This window comes from Tachypleus tridentatus, chromosome 6, assembly GCF_004210375.1.
Source record: "Tachypleus tridentatus isolate NWPU-2018 chromosome 6, ASM421037v1, whole genome shotgun sequence".
NCBI classification, from domain to species: Eukaryota; Metazoa; Arthropoda; class Merostomata; order Xiphosura; family Limulidae; genus Tachypleus; species Tachypleus tridentatus.
The window spans coordinates 80,014,393-80,038,437 of record NC_134830.1 but is presented as its reverse complement, the minus strand read 5'-3'; the positions used below and the strand labels follow the sequence as shown (position 1 = coordinate 80,038,437).

The 24,045-nt window shown below is 33.4% G+C and overlaps 1 protein-coding gene across 3 annotated transcripts; it reads right to left on the bottom strand.

The window, feature by feature from the left end:
- Positions 1-834: 834 nt before the first annotated feature.
- On the bottom strand, positions 835-23,999 carry LOC143252890 (uncharacterized). Of its 3 annotated transcripts, none has more exons than XR_013029229.1 (3): positions 23,704-23,999; positions 11,704-11,946; positions 835-1,133 (listed from the first exon to the last, which is right to left on the bottom strand). XR_013029229.1 is itself a non-coding variant. In XM_076505710.1 (2 exons), the coding sequence occupies exons 1-2, from the start codon at positions 23,997-23,999 to the stop codon at positions 11,889-11,891; spliced, it is 354 nt and encodes a 117-aa protein (XP_076361825.1). In that variant the 3' UTR covers positions 8,153-11,888. The 3 variants fall into 3 exon arrangements, 1 of the variants encoding a protein (XP_076361825.1); XR_013029230.1 differs by lacking the exon at positions 835-1,133 and adding an exon at positions 2,668-5,174; XM_076505710.1 differs by lacking the exon at positions 835-1,133 and having other exon boundaries at positions 8,153-11,946.
- Positions 24,000-24,045: the final 46 nt, after the last annotated feature.

Sequence of the window (24,045 nt, the reverse complement as noted above, 5' to 3'; positions counted from 1 at the left end):
TCAACCTTTTGTGATTGCACTAAATGTTCTCTTTAATTAAGTACATAAATTTTCTATTATAATCATAGGCTATTAAAGCCTTCATATGACTCTGTGGAAAGTCTCTGGGCTTATAACGATAAAAACGAAGTTTCGATACTCGTGATGGGCACAACACAGATAGCTTATTGTTTAGCTTTATGCTTAATAACAATACTATCAAACAAGACTATTTGATAAACTTTTATAACGTTATTTCATTACGGTCCCTCAAAAGGAGAGGCCAGCCAACAAAGGATTCCACCCTCTCTTTGGCTGGCAGAATGAATTTTCAATAGAAGGGAGATGTGTATAAATTATTTGTTAAAAAGAGGAATTGTAAGCATTGGGCAGTGATTGAGTGATTGATAACATTCAGTTTATAACATGCAAGTGATTGTGGTACAATATTCATAAGGCAAAATGGTCAATTCAAATATATTATATTTAATCATTATTTTGATTAAATATCGTTACCGCTTTATGATCAAGGATACATTACAGGAACAGACATCAAGTACATGCTTAGGAGGTAAACCAAGTGGTGGCAATAGCCTCCTTGAGTAAACATGAGTGAAAGAGAAGCGTATGAAAGTCTTGTATAAATAAAGTTAAATAGGCGGATTAAAATAAGTTTTGTCTTTTTTTTCTCCCTATCCAGAGGCTAGCAGACTACCAAATACATACATCTTTTCTTTTGCCAAGAGACCAATGAAACTTGAGCTTTGAGCTTATGTTGGTTCATCAGATAAGAAAAGTGTGATTATGCATCCTCAAATATCTTAAAGAAATAAAATATTTCTTTTTTATATTGATACCAATATTTTATTTGTTTCGGGTGTAACATTTTTGAGAATAAGTATATTTTTGTGGCAAAACGCTCAAAAATCTTCTTTTCTTCTTTTATGCCATTTATCCAGGTTGATCTGGCATTACCTAGTTCTTAGGACAATATGAGGGTTTCCTGTTTGAACCCCATCCTCGAAAGTCCTCGTCCTTTATCTGTGAGAAAGTTGTAATGTTGCAGTCAATTTCGCTAAAGGTTTCCAAAGATTGACGAGGGGTAACATTGACTAGATGGTTTTCTTCTACTTTCAACATTATGGAAATAGGGACTGTTACAAGAAATAATACATAAGTATCTTTGCAAGAAATTCAAAAACAAACATATAAATCAAATTCATTGAGATGGCACCTTATGGCGTGAAACACAGAATGGTTTTGCTTCTCGGTTATTTTCTTATCTATGCAGTTTCTCCAACGTTGTCGTTAAAATATTGGTTGCAATATTTTCTTAAAATTAGTTTAATTGACTGTTAGTTTTGTTTTTAAAAAAAGACGAGCAAGAGCGAAAATATCAAACAGTGAAAAAAATATTCTGTGATTATTCACTCTTAAAAATATAAACAATTAAACGTGAGTTTCATAAAATATTATATGATTTGGTCAAAAAATGTAACTAATCGTTTTGATTTAGAGTTTATTTCAGGCATTTACAATTGGAACAAGAATTAGAACTTCTACTCTTTTTATTTGTTAGTAGTTAAGCATAAAACCACACAATGGGCTACTTCTGATGTTCCCACCATGGGTGCTGAAACCTGGTATTTATTTAGCCTTGTAAGCCTTCAGGTTTACGCTATGCCACTGGAGGGAGATGATCTTCTAATCAGTGTATAAAATTTAATTTCTTCGACTAGAAATTTCAATCTTTAGAGGAAAATTATGGAAAATACTTTTACACGATTAAACTGAAAATGAGTTGATCGTGTTACACCGTGACTGAAAGCTCCCTGCTGTGACAGATCAACAAATCAAATTCGGGTATAAATAAATCGAGTCGTCTAAATTAAGAACTCTTTTTACTGTTCTCTGTTTTAAAGGGTGGAGTTTAAATATAGCCAGCCATTTTTCAATATTAACTGCAAGCCACCACTAAATTTAATATGTAATTTATTTGCAAGAAGGCCAAAAGAAAATTATACGTTTGTGAATGATGTGAAATTTTAACGAGGCCAAGGTCATTAGTAGAAAACGAGAGAATTAGTTCCATAATAATGAGTAAGTTAATTGATCAGGAAATCAATCTAACGTTCTTACTGAATTCTGTTGTTGCTATCTGCAGAAGCTACATCTAATCACCCCCGTAAATTACTTCTCAAGCTGCTTTGTTCACTTTACATAGATGCAAAGCAATGTTTCATTAGCAGTTTTTCTGATCACATGCTGTGAGGCTTTTAAAAAATGAGGTAAAGAGTGTGTGTTTCCTTATAGAAAGCCACATCGGGCTATCTGTTATGTCCACAGTGAGGGAATCGAACCCCTGAGTTTAGTGTTATAAATCTGAAGACTTACTGCTGTTCCATCAGAGGACCAAGGAAAGGAAACCTTAAAAATAATCTTTCTGTAGGACAAATAGTTTCCTAGAAGTAACTCTTCGCTTTCGGATGTGCAGAAAAATTCCACAAAAACAAACAAACATGAATGCGAGAATCCCTAAAGTTGAGCAGAATGTAAGTTTCAAGATTTTTTCATTTCTCTTTGCAAATTATATTAAATAAATGCTTTAAGATAACAAAATATAAGTTATAAAATGTTTTTTGAAATAGTTTCAAGAAATCTTTACATTTTATTTTGTAAATTCCACTAACTAAATGTTTCAAAGGCAAAAACTTTTTCAACAAAAAAAATTGTCTAAACGGAGGTTGAATTATTATTCTTGGTTTCCTTTAATATGCAAGCATGTACTTAATACCTGGATAAGGTTGTACCAGTATGCCAGAGCAAGTTATTTTTAATATACAAAACATATTTTGTTATTACTATGTGTTTGTGATTCAAGAATACAGATCATAATGCCATTATACAATATAACAAACAATTTCAATTTTAGACCATTTTACTATACATCATGAAATGCTTCATTTTGTAGAGTATATCTATATATCAAAGGGAAAGTGTGAATAGTTATACTGAAATTTCATACCACTTTACTGAAATACTCAAAGAAGATAATGTTCAAAAATCTTCTTGTATTATAATAAGGCACATAATAAAAATATCTTTGAATACTTTGTGTAGAAAAGGAACATTTTGTTTCCACTGTTGTAGTTCATTTAATGTGACAGAATTAAGGCAGATCTGTGGAGGATTTAGTAAAGGAGCTTCTCTTTAGAGAGTTGTTCAACTTTCTTGTTTAACGTTACCCTGCATGGTTTTACCACGCAGTTTCTTTGCTTTCTGCCATCATACACAATTACCATATTAGTGGCACTGTTTATTTGTTTTCATTGCTTTGAGCAGCCCAGAAGACAACTTATTGAATGCTCCATCAATCTTATACGAAGTGTTGTTGCTTCACGAAATGGTGAATGTCCAATCAACTCCCTTACTGTCTTTAGTAGATGGATAGTGTATCTGCTTCACCATATGCCCAATGTCTAAATTTTCTGCCAAGACTGATCTATATAGATTTAGTTACACCAGTTATTTATTTCACATGTAGGCATTCAAGATGCGGTATTGATGGACTGTTTCACTGATGTCTATATAGTATCTGTACACCCATGACTGTCTTCTTTCTTCTGGGTGCCTTTATGACGATATCCTGCTTGGTTGGTGTCTATAGAGTCACTATGAAACAAGAATACCCTAACTAATGGAATGCATGGTCTTTGAACTGAAAGACAAATGATTAATGTTGCTTATGAGTACTGTTGGTGTTCTACAATGTCTCTGGGCTTCTTGTGACTTATAACTGAGCTTGGGTGTGGTCATTGGTGTACATTTTTGACTAATCTTAAATAGGTGTTTTATATTTATCAATCTTATCCACCTGTATATCACTCATACTGGTGTCACATGTTATAAGTGGGAATAGCCTGGAACTGAGTTACATTGCAATTTGGATATGGAAGTTAATTAAATGTCGATATGCGTCAAATGTATTTTAACATACGTACAAAAATACAATTTATAATAATGGTTATTACAAATAGTTATTAATAATGATTTATATACAAAACTTTAACATACTTCAATCGATACTGAGTCTTCTATTTGGTCTGGAAGTAAATATTTTATCGACGGTTCACGATGAGCGAATTACTTTCGAATTGATATCAGTCAGTGCACTTAATGGGTAGCTAATTCTTCCCTCAGAAGTAAGTTCTTCTGCTGAATGTATGCAATGTCTTCATAGAAATCATAACGTTCGAAGTTAATTTACTGAAGTTGAATAGCTTGTAATGTTCGAAATCTATAAACGTTTCTGGTCCAATTCTATAGTTTTCCGATTCATAAGTGTTAATCACAATTATAACTTGAGAAGCTTAAAGTATACTGAAAAACCAAACAATATATATTGTGTTTTATCTCTCAGTGCATTAGTTTCTATATTTTAAGGGGAGATTCACGAATGTTCAGCAACGTTCGAAAATACGCTAACTTTTTCGTAAAACAAACATTGTTGATTCGTATTCTCGAGAATCTTCTATAAGCTTAGAGAGCAAGCAGGATTTACGCAATACACATTCAATACTAAACACCACATGCAAAAAAAAACGTAAGTATTAATATAAATATATAACAGTAAGTCTGTTATACGTCCCTCCTTAGAGAATTAAAAATTTGGGTTAGACAATTTTTAACTAAGTTATTCTATATATATACACACATACATATGTTCATTTATAACAAAATATTAAGTATATTACGCTGTGAAAGAATTACACAATTACAAAATTATGACAATATATAATACATTAAATACAAATAACCTTATGGCTATAAAATTATATTGAACGTGAAAGTGTTTAAACACCAATGTTATCTTTTAGGCTTAATACAGCCAATAATCACACGACTGAAGAGTTCTTCAAAAGCTGAGAAAGGTTTCAAAGGAGTAATAGAAATTTTTGGTAGGTTTTCCGACCAATTGACAAATATGAGAAGTTTTACAAATCTGGGAAACAACCTGATAACAAGTAATGGTAAATATGTTATATGATACAGATCGACATTTAATTAACTTCTAAACTCAAGTTATAATTTTATTCAATTTCAAGCTATTTCAAATTGTGACATGTAGCAGGCTTATTATTCATATTACCATTACAAGGTTGAGGACACTGGTCTTTGAACAGGCTTTCGTCCCTCTAAAATCACAAATTACTTCTATTAATAACTTCAGTTAAAATCATTTAAGTGGCATCTATCTACTCAATGTTTAAATAAAGGGACATTTATTTATTTAAAGTTCCTTCCTTTGTAACTAATTTATGTCCTATTTATAAAGGATTTAATATTATACATTTATTTTAATATATATCTTTTTTTCGATGTGATATATATTTAGAAATGGATGTAACTTGTTAAATGTTTATTATGAAACTCCCGCCTATTCTCTAAATTTGTAGAATATTCTCGAGTGTAACAACAAAAATATGTTTTACATTGTTACCAACTCATCCTTCAAGAGCTTCATCTTAAAGGTTATTAAAAGTAATAACGCAACTCAGAGAAATAGTTTTAGATAGCGTTGATTTTTTACAGCTAGTATATTATAAAAATCGCAAGCTATAACTATGATAAACGCTTACTAATTGGGGAACTACAAATATTTGACTAGAAACGCTTATAGATTTCGAACACTATAAATCCTTTACCTTCAGTAAATTAATTTCGAACGTAGGTATTCCTACGAGGGCATTACATATTTTTGTCGGAGAAAAAAATTTTCACGTCAGTTTGAAAATGACGTGAGGCTAGCCACTAAGCGAAGTGTAACAATATCAACATAGAATTAATTCGCTCATCATGAACCATCGATAGAACACACTGTATTCTTGGTAAGTTTGTAAAACTTTTGTATATAAATCATTATTTATCGTAACTATTTGTAATAACTGTTATTGTAAATTGTATTGTTATTTGTGTATTAAACTATATTTGTGTTAAGAGAGAAACTTTTGTGTATCCATTTTGTTGGCAAATATCGTAAATTCGATACATCTCGACATTTAATTAACTTCCGAATTCAAATTCATATTTCCGGTAACTCGTCGGAGATGAATTATATTACGTAACGTATTATACATTAAATAATAAAAAATGTCATATGTCTAGTAAGTATGTTTCATAAAAAGTACTTAATTTGAAAGCCTCTATTGTTAGGCTTAATGTTGCCAATTTAAGCCTAACTATAATAAACCTGGAAGCCTGAATTGTGGACTTCGAACTAGTCTCTGTATTAATATTTCATAAGTGGTTTTCTCCAGAGTAAATGATAAATAAGTAAAATACCTATAGTTTGTTTGGTTTTGAATTTCACGCAAAGCTATACGAGGGCTATCTTCGCTAGCCGTCCCTAATATAGAAGACTAGAAAAAAGGCAGATAATTATCCCCATCCATCGCTAACTCTTGGGTTACCCTTACCAACAAAAGTGGCACTGACCGTCACATTATTACACCCCCATAAATGAAAGTGCTAGCATGTTTGGTGCGATGGAGATTATGTAGTTAATAATAGCAACTTAAATCTTGCGAATTGAAGAAAGTTAAGTTACAGTCTATATACAAAAGTCAAAATATCTCTGTTTGTTCATTGTCTTGCTTGTTTGTTCACTGTGTAGATCACACTTACTCTCATGTGAAGATTCACAAAACAACAATTTAAGGTTGATATACGCGTCTACCGTTTGTTAGCCGAGCCTGTAATTTTATCGTTGACATATATATTACATGAATAAATTTTATGCAGACTTGACCTTTTTAAGTATGTTTGAATTCATCTTTAATTACGAATATAATTGGGCCTATTTAGTTACACATCATCAACTATATATCTTATAATATTACATATTATAACTTTCCTGAACGAGTCACCGATTTATTATGTTAAATTTGTTTGTTTAGAATTAAGCACAATGCTACACAATGAGCTATGTGTGCTCTGCTAATCAAGGGTATTGAAACTCGATTTTTAGTGGTTTGAGTCTACAGATATATCACTGTGCCACTGTGGGAGGGAGCAGCATGTTAGGTAGGTTTCGTATTACGATTTTAAATAGCTATAAATTTAATTTAAATTTAGAAGTCAACTGAATTCCAGCAAGTATCAAGTGTGTGTGTTTTTTTTATAGCAAAGCCACATAGGGCTATCTTCTCAGCCCACCGAGGGGAATCGAACCCCTGATTTTAGCGTTGTAAATCCGGAGCAAGTATCAAATTGATGATACTTGCGAACAAGACTCATACACACAACTTTCTTTCTTAACACAAAATATATTTTAATATACAAACAAAAATATAATTTATAATAGCAGTTATCACAAATAATAATTTATAACAAAGGTTTTACAGACGTACAAACAGTACTGGGTCTTCTGTCTGGTCTGAAACTGTATATTTTATTGACGGTGCATGACGAGACAATTAGGTCTAAGTTAGCATTGTTACACTTCGCTTAATGGCTAGCCTCACGCTGTTTGGAAGCTGAATTTTCTCCAACAAACATATTTAATGACTTCCAAAGTTATTTCATTGAAGATAAACGATTTATAATGTTCGAAATCTATAAAAGTTTCTAGTCAAATATCTATAGTTTCCTGATTAATAAACGTGTATCACAGTTACAGCTTTCAAGTTTATATTATGTGTTTTTCTTATAGCAAAGCCACATTAAGCCATTTGCTGAGGCCACCGAGGGGAATCGAGCCGCTGATTCTAGCGTTGTAACTCTGTATACTTAACTCTGTGCTAGCGGGGAACGAGTTTATACAAATTGTAGAAAATCAACAATATTCTACTGTCTCTCCGTGTTGCGTTGATTACTTTTTATAACCTTTAAGGCAAGGTTCTCGAAAGGTCAGTTGTGAATAATACTGGCAAGCACTAGTATTTTACATACATCCATAATACGTTGTTGATTCTTTCAATCAACAATGTTCTACAAATCTAGAGAATAAGCGGGACTTTCGCAATACATACTTAACAATATAAGCTACATACATTTCTAAATATATATTAAACTGGAAGAGTCATAGGTATTAAAATGAATATATAATATTAAATACGTTACAATCTACTAATACATTATATATTTAACCTTACACAAAAAATAAATGTATATATTTTATGCTACACAGCATAATTTTATTTTATAGCCTAGGCTTACTCTTTGCTTTTTCACATACAACATTCTAATTCTGCAAATATAGATTTTTATCTATGCATATATTAAACTTGATAAGGAAGGTTCGTCAGTTTCAAAATTCAGACCTAAGATTGTTTCATTTTTTTCATAAATTCATAAATATTTTCTAACTATCAAAATATGGAACGAAGAAGCTCAGCTCAGCGTCAGCATTGGAAATTACGTCTTGAACACGTGAGAAGATCAAATTACTTCCTCAGAAATTCTAAATTTTAACAAGCATAAGAAATTAAACTGATGTTATAATATGCTCAATTTGGATTAAAAGTAAAACATAAAATAAAAATACAAAACCGAAATGAATTGAATTTAGATTATGCTCATTCTGAATTTTAAAGAAGAGTCTAAAGGATAATAAGCTTCGTAGGCTCTAAAAAGCATGATAAAGATTATAGTCACTCGTTAAACTTTGTCTAGCATGCAAACATTACTGTTATTTTAATATAAAACAACTGTAGATCTAAGCATATTAAACCAAACTCTCTACGTACTTTAATGATAACCCCAAATAATATGAATTGTGGAAGCTATATTGGTTTTAAAGTACTTGCTATAGAAACCTAGTAAATAGGTAGGAAAATATGAACTAAGATGGTTAGGGACTATAGAATTACATACGAAATGGGTCCAAATTAGTGTGAGATATATATTTTAGGTCTATACCTAGACTGCCTTATCTCAATTTCTCTTTTGAAAGATTCAGTGCTGCTCTTCCAGATAAGCTTGAATATTTTTTGTTTACTTGGCAAAATAGTTATTAAGGGAAGACTACAAAAGTCATGTATAATCTAACTGAGCATGAAATTATATATGTTATTTAGAACTCTGATTAAGATTAACATTAATTTATTAAACAGATTCACAGACCCAAACCAGTGCTGAAAATGGTTTTCTGTGTACGTTGCAAAATAGGTTGTTTTTTAGCATTGACTATTCGCCTTTGACAAAATAGCAATTCATGTAAACAAGTTACACCTTTATCAACTTTTTGATGATTCCAAAATAATATGCATTTGAACGAATAGATACATAATCATGCAAAACTTAATAATTGTTTTTATATTGTCATTATTATTATTTGATGAATTGGTTGGTATTTTTCAAACAGATTGAAGTTGATGGTGAAAAATGTGATATTTAAAAACATCTCACCATCCTTTTGAAAATAAACTGTATACAGCCCTGTGGTGTTTTATAGCTCATTCTTTATAAATATAATTATATTTGTATTTAGTATTTATAACAAACTTAATAAAGTTATCAGCCACCATCATTAATTTTCAGTAACTAACCAGAGGAAAAACAGTTAGTTTGCAGCAAACTACCGTCCATTATCCCCTCTAAGGAAGTTATTATGACTCTTATAACGCATTTCCAGCTTAAATTGCAAATAATGTTTGTTGTACTCCTGATTCATCCTATCTCATTACCTCTGAAATTTAGAGTTTTACCACGAGGCCAACTCGCACCTACATATGATTATAATTAGGAAGTATAGTCTAGGTAGTTTTAAAAAACACGATATATAATTTTAATGAAAGTATCGGTTCGAGTTGTTGTTCGTTTATTGTAATTGGTATGTAATAAAACCTAATACCTTGTATTGTAAAGTAATTTTGTATGTAAAATGTCAATGTTGCTCTTCTATTATTATTACACTGCGTGTTGACTGCATGAAACGCCATTACGTGACTATAGTATAAGCAGTGGTGGGATTCAGGGGGGTTCGCAGGGGTTCGCGCGAACCCGTTCTTAAAAATTTTTGAGCTTAGCGAACCCGTTGATGGCTTCAATTATACCGTCGAATTGTTGATGTCGTGGAAACTGATTGCGTCACACTTCATCACACATTTCGACAAGAAAGATTTAATGAGAAAATCACAGACCGTATTATTGACAAAGTTCGTCAAGTGAATGCAGTCAATAATCACAGTGCAGATGATAATAGAGTGAAACAGAAAAAAACGGACAAATATGATGACAATCAATTGACTATTTGGAAATTTTTAAAATGAAATAAATAAAAGATTTTAAAGCACTTTTTCCATTATTTTCCTTTTCAAATGATGTATCAGTATAGACTTCCGGAAAAGTAAGAGAACCCGTTATTATTGAGGCCTTCCCTTGAGAGAACCCCTTCTTAAAATTTTTGAATCCCACCACTGAGTATAAGGTTAAATATCTTGTACAATAGAAGTCAACAAATTGCACTGAAATAAAAAATGCACTTTGTTTATCTCACAATTTACTTTTTACTCATAATACCAAAACAGATCTTTGGCTGGAGTTTTCGGTGGTATTTGGATACTTTGATATTGTGAGTTGTGTCTCACTAACGGAATATTTCTAAATATTCTATCAGGTGGAGGAAAGAAAAATCAAAGTAAATCTTTTCTTAGTTTTGTCTGTACGTGAGACATGTCTTTGCTGTAGATCATGTGAAAAGCTCACCGAAATTAAACTTTCTATGACGAATTTCAAACGTCACAAGTAAAATAGGTTTTTGTTTGTTTTTTACTTTTACGCAGAGCTAGTCGAGGACTAAGTGCGCTAGTCATCTCTAACTTAGTAGAGACATTACTAGAGGAAACACAGCTAGTCATCACTACCTACAGCCAACTTTTGTGTTACTCCTTTACCAAATAATAGTGTGATTAATCATCACATTATAACGCTTCCACAACTAAAAAGTTGAGGAAGTTTGGTAGAATAGGAATTTGAACCTGCGATCCTCAGATTATAAGCCAAACAACCTAACCACCTGGCCATGTCAAGCCCGGTAAAATAGATGCAAGATTTATTGGATTAAGAAATAGTTGAACAAAATGAATATGCAAATCAAAAGCTATTGTTAAAGAAAGAGAGCTGTACTTCTCGGAATGCAAATTTGCAGTAAACATTGATAAGTTTGCTTATTTCTTAAAAAAAAAAAAAAACTTTCTGGTTGCATATCCTTCAGTAGTTTCGCCATGAAAATATCACTGTGTTGTTTTGTAGAGAAGCTCCATTGCTGTAGTTTTCATGATTAAACTTTTAACACAGTTTGCCAGAAAGCTTAATCTGTTTGATTTTTTCTCAAAACCTTTGTCGTGTTTTGTCACAACGACATTTTTCAGTATGTCCTGGCTATCATAATTAAAATGGGATATTGTCTATTCATTGTTACATGATAAATAACAACTAGCAACTAGTAATTCTCTTGTTGGTGATCACTTTCGTTTAGTGTTCTTCATATAAAACACCGAGTTACTTATGTACAGAAAAGTTGCTATAAAACTGACTCTGCTTTGACCAGAATCTAAATATTTTAAACAGAATAATTTATATCTATTTATAACATTAATGAAGAGAACTATACTATGCTTAGTATTCATATGCGCTTATTATACCTATCTTTGCTAAACACTTAAGCCGTGTGCGATTATATCAACTGTATATCACATTAGCTGATGGTATGAATTATCTCACAACTTGTAGGTGTCTTGAAAGAACATACTGTTCGCATATCATCCGGTAGTTTAGTATAAAAAAATGTCACTATGACGTTTTCTAGAAAAGCTTCACTGCCATAGTCTGCGAATAAACTTCTCGGACAACTTGCCAGACAGCTAAAGCGGTTTGGATTTTTTTCTCAAAATCCTTTTCGTGTTTTGTCATTCCAAAGAGGGCCCCTGTCCCGAGGCGTTTTCGTCAGTCTTGGATCTCCAATAACTAGAGAAAACCAAATGGTATTTTTTAAAATATATAAAATAGTTTATCCACATTACCTCAAGAAACTAGCCTATACATCTATAAAAGCAACATTTTTTTTTTTTTCAAACTGGGTGGCTAAGTCGCGCCTTAGCAATGATTTTGTAATTTATAATTATACTGACATTATATATTGAGACATGTTTTCCAGATGTTCAAAGTTTTACATAAAAAGTGTATAAGAAATTCCCAAGTCAAACTGTACGAAAAAAGAAAGAGGGAAATATATGTGTTAGAGTTTTAAGATTGCTCGATACATATACACTGATATTGAGATCAAGTAAATAAGACTTTCAATATAGTAATTTATATTTTTTTCAGAAAGTTGGAAAATTTAGTCATGTAATAATGTATTTGGTAATTGCAACAAATTAGCTTTGTTGTTCGGTGCAGAATTGAATTAGAATTGAAATTCGCACATAATCCCTTCTCATTCTTAAAAAACTCTCATTTTTTAATGTAGAATTTCACAAAACAGAGTTTAAAATTCAAATTGTAATTTAATATGTAGCAAAAATGAGTTTGTTTCCCAAAAATGAATATCTGTTGCATTACAGTCATTTTTTTTATTAATTCTCTGTTAGTGTGTTTTCTTTATAACAAAACCACATCAAGCTATCAGCTCAGCCTAACGAGGGGATTCTTACCCCTGACTTTAGGGTTGTAAATCCGTGGACTTACCGCTGCACTAGCAGGGGCTCTCTGTTAATAAAGTATCCAAATAATCAAAGAACTAAATATTCCCTTTGCAATGAACAATTTTTCAAAAGTGAATCAACACATCAGCAGGCTCGGCATGACCAGGTGGTTAAGGCACTCAACTCGTAATCCGAGGGTCGTGGGTTCGAATTTCCGTCACACCAAACATGCTTGCCCTTTCAGCGTATAAGATGTTGTCGTTATAATGTGACGGTGAATTCCACTATTCGTTGGTAAAAGAGTAGCCCAAGAGTTGGTGGTGGGCGGTGATGACTAGTTGCCTTCCCTCTAGTCTTACACTGCGAAATTAGGGATGGCTAGCGGAAATAGCCCTCGAATAGCTATGCGCGAAATTCTAAACAAATCAAATCAATACACTCTGAAGTTTATGTAACAAACTCAAAGCAAATTCTTTATGTCAAGCTTATATTTCTTTACGACAAAATCGACATTTATGAAATAGCCGTTTGTAGATGATGCAGGTCTTGTTTAATGACAACAACATAATATTTAAATCATAAGTAACAGCAAAATATTAGTGCACAAAAAATTAATAACTCTTCTGAAATTACTTAAACTTAAATATGTTATTTCAGTGTTTGTTGTTTTTAAACAATAGTTAGTTATCACCATTAGATTCCATCTAGGAATATAGGGCCACAATCGCTTGCGGATTCTTCAACAAGTATTTAAGTGAGTAAGTTGTTAGCCCACTGCACCGAGCCGTCCCTAATTTAGCAGTGTAAGACTAGGGGGGAAGACAGCTAGTCATCACCACCCACCGCCAACTCTTGGGCTACTCTTTTACCAAGAACGTAACATTATAACGCCCCCACGGCTGGGAGGGCTAGCATGTTTGGCGCGACACGGGCGTGAACCCGCGACCCTCAGATTACGAGTCGCACGCCTTACGCGCTAAGCCATGCCAGGCCCATTTGTAAACAATAATAGTTTGTAAAGTTAAGAGGTTAATATTAAGAAGTTCTCTTACCTAAGTATTAGAAACACAATGTTGACGAGCTGTGTCTTGCTAATCATTTCTCATCTCGCTCTTTGATCTTAAGATATCAACTAAACATTTTCAAAACACTTGAAATAGGCAGTGTTAAGATCTGAATCGTATTATATATTGAAACGGTATCCGGAAATTAAAAGTGTAAAGTGTTGCAATTATTCTGTTTTAACTGCAGTAAAAATGCTCAAAGTATAAATTTTCTGCTACAATTAGAGTTTTTATATTATTATTAGTAGGGAAATATTTATAAAATTAATAATAATGTTCTTGTAAAAGACGTAAAAGTTATTTTTGAAAAATTATTAGTGAATCAAGTTATAATGAGGGTTGAGCGGGTTATATTAATTTTTTAATATACAAATCGATAATTCATAAGATATATACAGCTATATAAATGCAGGATGGAATTTTATGCATGACGTATCACAAATAATGTGTGGCCACCAAAAATTGATCGTTTTGAGAAAGGGCATGCAACTGAACTTTCCACTCCACAATCTTCATACATTTAGATTATAAAGACTAGCCGATTAACCGTGGCACTAGTGCTCACTTGGGGTGCCAGCAGTTAGTAGGGATGACAATGCATGGTGGCTATGAGTGATTTGCAGCTTTGTATAGTAATCTCTGTTGAATTTTTTGTTTTTTCTTACACAAAGACAAAAACTTGCCAAATACTCCTAAAAATGTCGAATTTGTGTGTGACCTCTTCATCTTCGCGTTGCTTCACTACGCCCAGTAAATTCAGCTGCCCAAATTTTTTCTATACTTTCGAATAGATATAAATAAAGTTCTCCGTTTCAGGAAACGGAGGTGAAGCGGGAAAAATCAGGACTCCTATGGCAAATCTACATGCAACAGGATAAAAATGTCGCAAAGTTGGGGGTTGCACATCGCGTAATAAAAAACTTGTTTCCAATATCATATTTGGGAATTAAATTACCAATATGGGAATATCCTTTGTAATTAAAAATAAACAAAGATATATCAGCTTAGGGAACTAGTACCACACATAAAAAAATCTACAAAAAGTTTTATCCTAGCCAGTATAAGCAAAATGAGGTATCTTTTAATATGTGAGAATCTACCAACACAAATATCAATGACAAAAGCTAACCGCGTGCTCCAGGTAACATCACACAAGGTAATCAAGATGGATCTCTTTCTGGAAAAGCGACATGGGTCACGTATACAAAATTGTTTTCATGACCTAATCCGTACAAGCAGCTCTATAAACAAAAGTGGATTTATGCTATCTTATACCGGTCACGTCACCTATTGATTTCCATAGACCCTTGTGCAAATTAATTGAAACAAGACGGAAAATTACGATTTCTTCAGTTTTTGCGTTTTATTTCTGAGAATTCAAAAATTACTCACAAATTAGTATATGATATGACCGCCTTTATTTTTCAGAAGATAATTAATCCGCTTTGGCATCGAGCCCACGAGTTGACTGCAATCTTTACTAATTTTTGGATCGTTGTACCACACCTCAATTATGGCCTCAATTAGCTTATCTTTCGTAGTACAGTCTTTTCCTTGAAGTCTTTCTTTACAAATCGCCAAAATATTTTCAATAGGATTTAAGTCCGGAGAGTTTCCAGGCCAGTCCAGCACCTTTATTCGCGTTGTATTCATAAAATTCGTCACAAGTTTCGATGTGTGATACGGAACCAGATCTTGCTGAAAAATGCCAGATCCATCTCAAAATCTCTTTTTCAATTCTGGAACAACTATTCTCTGCAAAACTTTGATGTACTGTGGTCATTGCATCATATCTTCTATGATATGTAAGCCTCCGACGCCATAGTAGCCGAAAAAGCCTCAAAATATCCTCTTCAAGGGATGTTTCACGAACTGATTGATGTGAGATTCTCGAAGTTTCTCACCTGGAGATCTGCGAACATGCAAACGTCTTTGACCCTGTACAAAAAAATGAGTCTCGTCACTGAATAACACCTTCCTCCATTGTTCTTGCGTCCAGTTCTTGTATTTCAGACCCCATTTTTACCGTTTTTTCTTCATTGAGTTGTTAAGAAGTTTGATTTTTGACTGGTCTCATTGCCCTTCTAACGCAATTTCGAATGACGGAATATTCCTCAAAGTTTCGTCATATATCCCAAAAATAGGTCGACCGTACTGCAAAACACAGCTAATGACGCCGCCTCTGTGAAAAAATGACTATTAAAGGGCCTGGCATGGCCTAGCGCGTTAAGGCGTGCGCTTCGTAATCTGTGGGTCGCGGGTTCGCGCCCGAGTCGCGCCAAACATGCTCGCCCTCCCAGCCGTGGGGTCGTTATAATGTGACGGTCAATCCCACTTTTCGTTGGTAAAAGAGTAGCCCAAGAGTTGGCGGTGGGTGGTGATGACTAGCTGCCTTCCCTCTAGTCTTACACTGCTAAATTAGGGACGGCTAGCACAGATAGCCCTCGAGTAGCTTTGTGCGAAATTCCAAAACAAACAAACAAACAGACTATTAAAGGAAATCAGCGGGTCCAGCGAGCCTACATCGGCCACCATGCTGAAAATATTGTAAAATGACCATTTGTTTCAATTAATTTGCACAAGGGTGTATATCAGACCGTTCACATTGGCGCTGAGAAATAGACTTCTTCGTACATTAGATGGATTACGTAATCTATCAGGGTGTAATAGTGTGCTTTAGTGTGTAATAACGGAGCCTTTTCCAATAACAATTATGTAGCAGAGCTACTGCTAAATTATACAGTGGCCAGTTAGAACATGTATTGTACTGTAACACTACTGTCTTAAGATAACGAAATCAACCTATGTATACTGTGTTTGTCTGGAAATGTGTATATTTCCGTACCAACCCAGTATAATATGTATTACAATTACCTCTACTTGATAAAAACATGAGATTTGTTATGAGTGGTGTGGGTATAAATGTTTCTAAAAAGCTATTTCGTTTAATTGTTTCGTTTAAAAATAAAACAAAAATACTGAGAAACATTTAGAGTCTATCTATTTATTGACTAGTAATAAATAGTCAATTATTACTATTATTGACAGTAATAATACTGTCCATGAATTATTGACTTTGGAAAACGGAAAGGGGTACGAGAATTATATATGAATATAATTAGAGTGTTTCATTTTATGGGTGTGATAGCCTTAAGTTGGACCGGTATGGCCAGGTAGTTAGGTCGCTTGGCTAGCAATTCGAAAGACGCAGGTTCCAATTCCATCACACCAAATATGCTCGCAATTTCAGTCGTGGACACGTTATAATTTTACGGTCAATCCCCCTATTCGTTGATAAAATAGTAGCCCAAGAGTTCGCTGTAGGTGATTATAACTAGTTTCCTTCCCTCTAGTCTTTCACTGCTAAATTAGGGACAGCTAGCGCAGATTGTTCACATGTAGCTTTGTGCGAAATTAAAAATAAACAAGCTTTAAGTAATTATATGATTGGCGAGATCATATTCATCTATTGCCATCGGTGTCTTACCAAGAGTTCTTGAGTTCAATTTTAGGTGCTTTGTAAAGTACTTATAACTACTTGGACAATTCGTGCACGTGATGATTATCTTTAAAGCTTATTCATCAAAAAACTGAACGAACGAAGACAGAGAGGTAATGTATTTGGATTCCATTTTTCAATTCCGATTGTCCTTAGAACACATCTGTAGTTTTGCATAGTGGTTCTTAAAAACTCTCGTTATAACTTATAGGATGTAAAATACGAGCTTTTAAATATACTAACTTCCAAAGTTATATATAATTGTTTTCTTACACTAATTAATCGGCAGGTTTAATTAGTTACACATATAGTATTCCATGTCAAGCTCAATCTTTCACTATCTCTTCTAAGGGCATCAAACCTTCCCTTTTAATTTACTTTTTAATACTACGTATTCTAGGATTATAATTTAAATTACATTAGTGGCAATAAAGGTTTTCTTGTGTTACTTGCGTACAAACTAGACTTTCATTTATTTAATTCTGTAATACATTCACACGCATTGTATTTCCACACTCTTGTTTATCTTGTTGTCCATGTTTCTTTTGTTATTTATGCTGTTCTGATTACTAGGTCGCCTAATAATCTGACAGAGTTTATCAAAGTTAAATGAAGCTTTGGTACCTTTATCAGGATCCATGAAATGTTAGGTATATAACAAGGTAGGTTATATGATATGTTTCTTTTAGTTGTAATGTTAGTTTTTTGTTCCATTAGTTAGTTAGCTTTAATTCAAAATCAGTTTTAGGTGACGGGTCATTTGATCTCATATGAACATTTTAGTGATACTTAAAAGTGAATACAACACCATCTGTTATTATCTAGCAGTTGGAGCGACAGCATGTTGTATAAAGTGTTTTGTATATTTACAGTGAAAAAACGTTACTTGAACATCTCCATTAGCGGAAAGCAACATGACAGCAAGTGAAAGAAAACAAGTTATTCCAGAATGTCTACAAGTCTCACAAATTGTAGTAACTAGGGTACGAACTCTCTTTCAGATCAGCAATACAGAGGGCAGTACGGAGTACTTTCGACAGTCTTCCAGAATGGCTGCTTATTTAACAGATGAAGCCTTCATACCTCGGATTTTAACTGAATTACCAATGCATAATATCAAGTGAATGATAATCACCATAGTGTTTAAAATGGGCTTTAAGAAGTTGGGCTTTATGCCATAAGACCAATAGTAACCGATGTCGCTTAGGCACAAAACAACCTGGCATCAACGTTATCAAGAACACACAGGTTTTTCAAACAATATGTTGAGGAACATTTTATCCACAGATAAATCACACTTTATAATGCAGTCAAATATAAGAGTGACTGCACCAGATCAAACCCCCAATTTTATAAAGGAAAGGTACGTATATGATGGCTGTAGTGACACAATGGCTTGGGCAAGCCTTGGTTACTTTGATTACTTTTATGCGCTAAAACACTGCACTATTAATGCTACAAAATAGAAGGACATAGTCTTACAACCACTAGTGTTGCCATGTGTAGATACAGTTAATTAGAATTCTATTATCATAACTGATAACATACGTCCCAACATGTAAAGTTAGTTAGAAACTTCCTATAAGAAAATATATCAAGCGAAGTATTTCTACAACACTAGCCGATCTGAATCCACTGAATATGTATTGTATGCTGTGGGAAAACATTCGAAAGTACCCAATTTATCCCCAACTAGTGCTGATGTACGCTGAAGTAGTTATGTAGAAATATTACTTTATCACACTTCACAAGCTTGTTGATTCACTTCTTTTAAGCGTGTCATATCGAATCCCGTTTAGCCTCGTTTGCTTCCTTCCTTCCAGAGTCGGAAACTATGGTTTTTGGCATCATAACAATCTATAGTTTCCTGTTTCTTATACTGTTGGTGCATTAAGCCAATGACAATCCCGTTCACTCTCTGATCTGTCTCTTACCTGGGCTGTTGTTCACATGAGCACCATTCTTGAATATTTTCTTGTTGAATGGTCGCTGAGAAGTTGTTGGCCCTGATAATGTGGTTAAAATATCTCAGATTTTTTATCTCATGTTACTGTCAAGTTGTCGTTCTGCTTTAAGTGCTCTCCAGTACTGACTAATTCATCCTATGGGCTGTATAGCTAACATGTCTAAAAGCTATACTATTTAGAAAGGTCAAAATACCAATTTGTAACATGACAAAATGTCAACACTGTGCCTCAAACCTTAAGACTCTTTGTTTTTTTTCATCTTCACTTTAAATTACCTATAAAATTTCTATAATTTTTTTTATAAACCTTAACCCCCATTTTTTTAAATTATCTATTTTTAACCCTCAAACAGTGGGAATGTTGTAGGTAACAACATAAATTGATTATGGCCGCCGTTTAAGGGTTAACGTTCGTAAACTTTTTTTCATTTTTTACATTTCAGATTTATCTAAATTTATTTCTGAACATCATTTCTCAATATAGTTTTTAAAAAATGGTAATGTGGACTTTCTTCCCACACTATGTTTTTATGGAAAGTAATCTTATAATGTAATATGTGAGTACACAATCTAATTAGATTATAACGAAACTGTTTTTACAAAATTCGGAAATTAATTCATATGATGGCTTTATATTGGACATAGTTTCTTTCTGTGCACATTTCTAGTGCTTTATTAGATCCAACTGCAATGTGATGAGACATTATCTGCCTACTCTGAAAACATACATAGTAATTTCTTATATTAAATATTAACGTATTTAAGTTTATATATCAACGCATAGATGAAGACGTGAAAGATCAGTAAAACATCACATCCTGTTGGAAAATAAAAAGGGAAGAAACATGTATCCAAATGCAGAAGTATCATCTATTTTCATTTTAGCTATAAACTCATGACTTGTACATCTACAATTTTGGGGCCAAATGGTAGGACGCTCGACTCACAATCTGAACATACTCATTCTTTTATCCTTGGAGGCATTATAGTGATTCAGCTAATTTTCATACTTTAAGGGCATACAGTAAAAGAATTGTTTGTTGTTATTTAGGCTAAATGAAATCTGTCCTTCACGGGTATATGAGACCTGGAGTTTTGCGTTGTAAGTCTCTAAAATTACCACTGACGCACGTTGAAAATAACTGGAAATATATAGCAAAGCAACCCCTTATATGTTAAATTTATTTCAGTGACTGTAAGTTCTGAAATAATTTTCTTCTTAAACTGCTTAGATTAATTTTTTATAATGATCACTCGTTTTTCTCCTGTTGAAAAAGTCCTTCGTTTATTTTCCACTTAGAATTTCTTAAATTTATTTGCGAAAACTTGTGTGTGTATTTTCATATTAAAACGAGACAAAAAGACTATAAAATTGCCTTGATAGAAGTAAAATTCCCAGCTGTTATAAAGAAACAATGTAGTAATGTATTTCCCAAAAACGTGTGCGTTCAGACATTTTGCCTGCATGGGAACAGGCTAAACAGGTGGTCGTACTGCTTCTGTCATATATAGCCTAATGACTAAGTTCCATTTACGGAAATAGGAGCATATTTCATTTTTAAGTTTATTTTATATATACACGAACGTGGAGAATGGTCGGAAAACTTTTATTAGAGATACAAAATGCAGATAAATGGGTAGCCATTCACAGAAATTTCCAGCATAGTGATTTAGTAGTTGATATTAATCTAATGCGTCATAGTTTCAAAGCCAAAACACTGAGAACTAAAAGAAAAACAGAAAACTTCAGCCTAAGTCAAATGAAGTGCAACAAACTAGCAATTGAAAAAGGAACATTTAAAAAAGGTAGTTGACACATTTTTTTTGGTTATTTTATATCTAGATCTATTTTATATTTCTATTCTACTATACTATTTGTAGTCACAGTTATACGTTAGTTCCGTCCGTGTGTTTTTATCAACTTTAAGTTGTAAATTATTTTCATTTTATAATTTGCATAATTTATAAATATGTTGTTATAGAAAAATAAATAAAGCGGTGTGTCACACGTGGTTTTAGTGATTTTATTAAGGAAACACACTCAATAAAATGGCATATCTGCATAACTGCGTGAAAGATTGTCGTGTGTCGTGAGGGTTGAGATTGTATATAATTAGGGAAATCATTAGACATTGTAGCATGTGTTTTTGATAGAAGACGCTGCATTTCAAAACCTGCATGTTACCATAGGTTGAAATATAAAGGGTACAGATAAAATGGCTAATCTAACGACTGCCATGAGGTTACCTCAAACGCAAGATGACCCGTGACGGCTCACGTGATTTCGCCGCGCTAAAAATGCGATGTTAGGGAGATTACAGCCATTTCCCTGTCGTGTAGCTTGCAGCGCTTGGCCGCTGTATAACCACATAAGAACACTTAGCGGTGGACATTTTGAACGTTTATGGTTTAACAGTCTGCCCTCAAATTACAGTTGTTGGTAACATGCATAGTATCCCAAATCTTGTGTCAAGAAATTGAATGTTGTCCTTTATTGTGATTTCAAATGTCATAACAATCTGTGAAGCAGTTCTAAAAATATCCGCCCCCCCCTAGTAGCACAAGCTGTATGTTTGGCGGATTTACAACGCTAGGACCCGAGTTTCGATACCTGTGGTGGGCAGAGCACAGATAGCTCATGATAATGCTTTGTGCTTAACTTCAAACAAACAAATGAATATAGAAATATCCAGTATATTCTTAGTATGTTATGTGATTTACAGTTTGTTGTGAAGAAAATTACTTTTAAGAATATAATAGTCCCCCACTGGTACTGCTGGAAGAGTACGGACTTGCAGTGCTAAAATCAAGGGTTCGATTCTCTTTGGTGGACTCAGCAGATATCCCATTGTGCCTTTGCCATAAGAAAACACACACATCCATAAATCTACTACCAAACACATAACATACACATTTACAGAAACATTGGAATTTCAAAAGTCCAATTTCTAATTCTTATTTAGATAGATTATTGGAAAATCAAAATAATTACAATATTAAAACCAGTAAAAGAAAGAAATGAAGAAAATCAGTTTAAATTACGAGAAACAGTTATTTTATTTCAATAATTCTGTTCACTGTGGGAGGTGCAGGGTCGCCTGTTAGTGAAAAATAAATTAAAAATGTTGTCGCATTCATTTCTAAGGAATACATACACTCATCTTCTGTGCAAATTGTAGTTAACTTGCATTTCATCTTACACTAAATTGGTAAATAGTCAGTCTAAGCATTATAATAAGCCTAACACTAATTTTAACATCAGATCCACTTAATTAGACTTAGGACTACTATAAGAACCTGTAAGATATAATTTCAAAATAATTGTCAATTCTAGATAGTAATAATCATTACTAATATATTTAATAATTACCAATCTCTAGTAACGTTTCATCCACATCATTTACTACAATATCGTGAGTTGACGTTGACGGAAAATTTTGCATGTATTATTGTTAAAAGTACAGATTTTCTATAGTTTCATAATGTGTGTGTGTGTTTTCTCATAGAAAAGTCACATCGAACTACCTGCTGAGTCCACCGAGAGAAATCGAACCCCTGATTTTAGCGTTGTAAATCCGTAGACTTACCGCTGCACTAGCGAGAGACAAATACAGTCAAGGTGGCAGTCGGAATCGTAATATGAAATAGCCTGATTAATATCATAGCATGTTGCAAAAAGCAATTGGAGTTAGACATTTTATTATTTTCTTAATATTGACACCGAATGAAAATATTTACTAAAAAAAGATGAGACAAATATCCCATTAATATGTGCAAAAAAAGCTTTTAACATCAAAGTGGAAAATTTTGTGATCATTTTTATACAAGATAAATTTCTTATTTCACTTTTTATTTACTTCATGGTCATTCATTTACCCTTTTGTTGTATTTTTCTCACATACACGCGTCTTACTATCTGATACAGTTTTTTTGTTTTACAAGGTAAAAGTTGTTTTCTATTCGTGAAACCAACTGTGAATCTAGTGTTATTAAAAAAAAAAAGGTTCTACTTAGTACTTGCATTTTGAATTGCGTAATTTTATACAAAAATAAATAAATAAACGTACACAGTGTAGCAGGCTAGCTAATAAACCACGACAGGCTCAAAGCAGAATTATTCCTAATTTTCGTTTTGAACTTAATTTGTAGTTAGTTATATGTTGTTTGTTTGTGTTTGAATTTCGAGCAAAACTACACGAGGACTATCCGCGCTAGCCTTCCACAAAGTAGAAGGAAGGCAACTAGTCATCACAACCTACCGCTAACTCTTGGGCTACCCTTTTACCAATGAATAGTGAGATTGACTGTAACATTATAATTCCCTTAACGCTGAAATGGCGAACATGTTTGGTGTGACGGGGAATTCGAGCCCACGTTCCCCAGTTTACGCACTGAGCGCCCTAATCACCTGGCCAATAAGATTTAACTGCCAGATTTTTTTGGATACAGGTTTCAATAAAATAGAAAAATGTTAATCTGGAATCATAGTCTTTTAAAATTTGTATTTGATAATATTCTCTAAATAAAAAATAGATAATCTAAGAAACATACCTTTCAGTGCGTGCAGTAACTGACGCTGTTCTGTATAATAAGTACTCAGGTGCCTTTAACACTGACTGAAACGTAAGACTATTATACAATAAATAGTTTTCATTTATCTTTGTAACCATTCGCACTCTGACAAAGTCGCCATAGCTACGTGTGTCTTCAATATTCTTTTCCCTAGGGCAATCGATATCAAATAGATCTGGGGGTGGTACTAAGGCAGGTACCAGAAACCTGACGCCTTCCCCCAGTAGTTGATTGATGGGATACATCAAAAGCGACAGTTTCCTGGGCGCCAACATGGCGGCAAGCTGGGCTTCGTGTTATCGCTTCCAACCGAACTGAAAC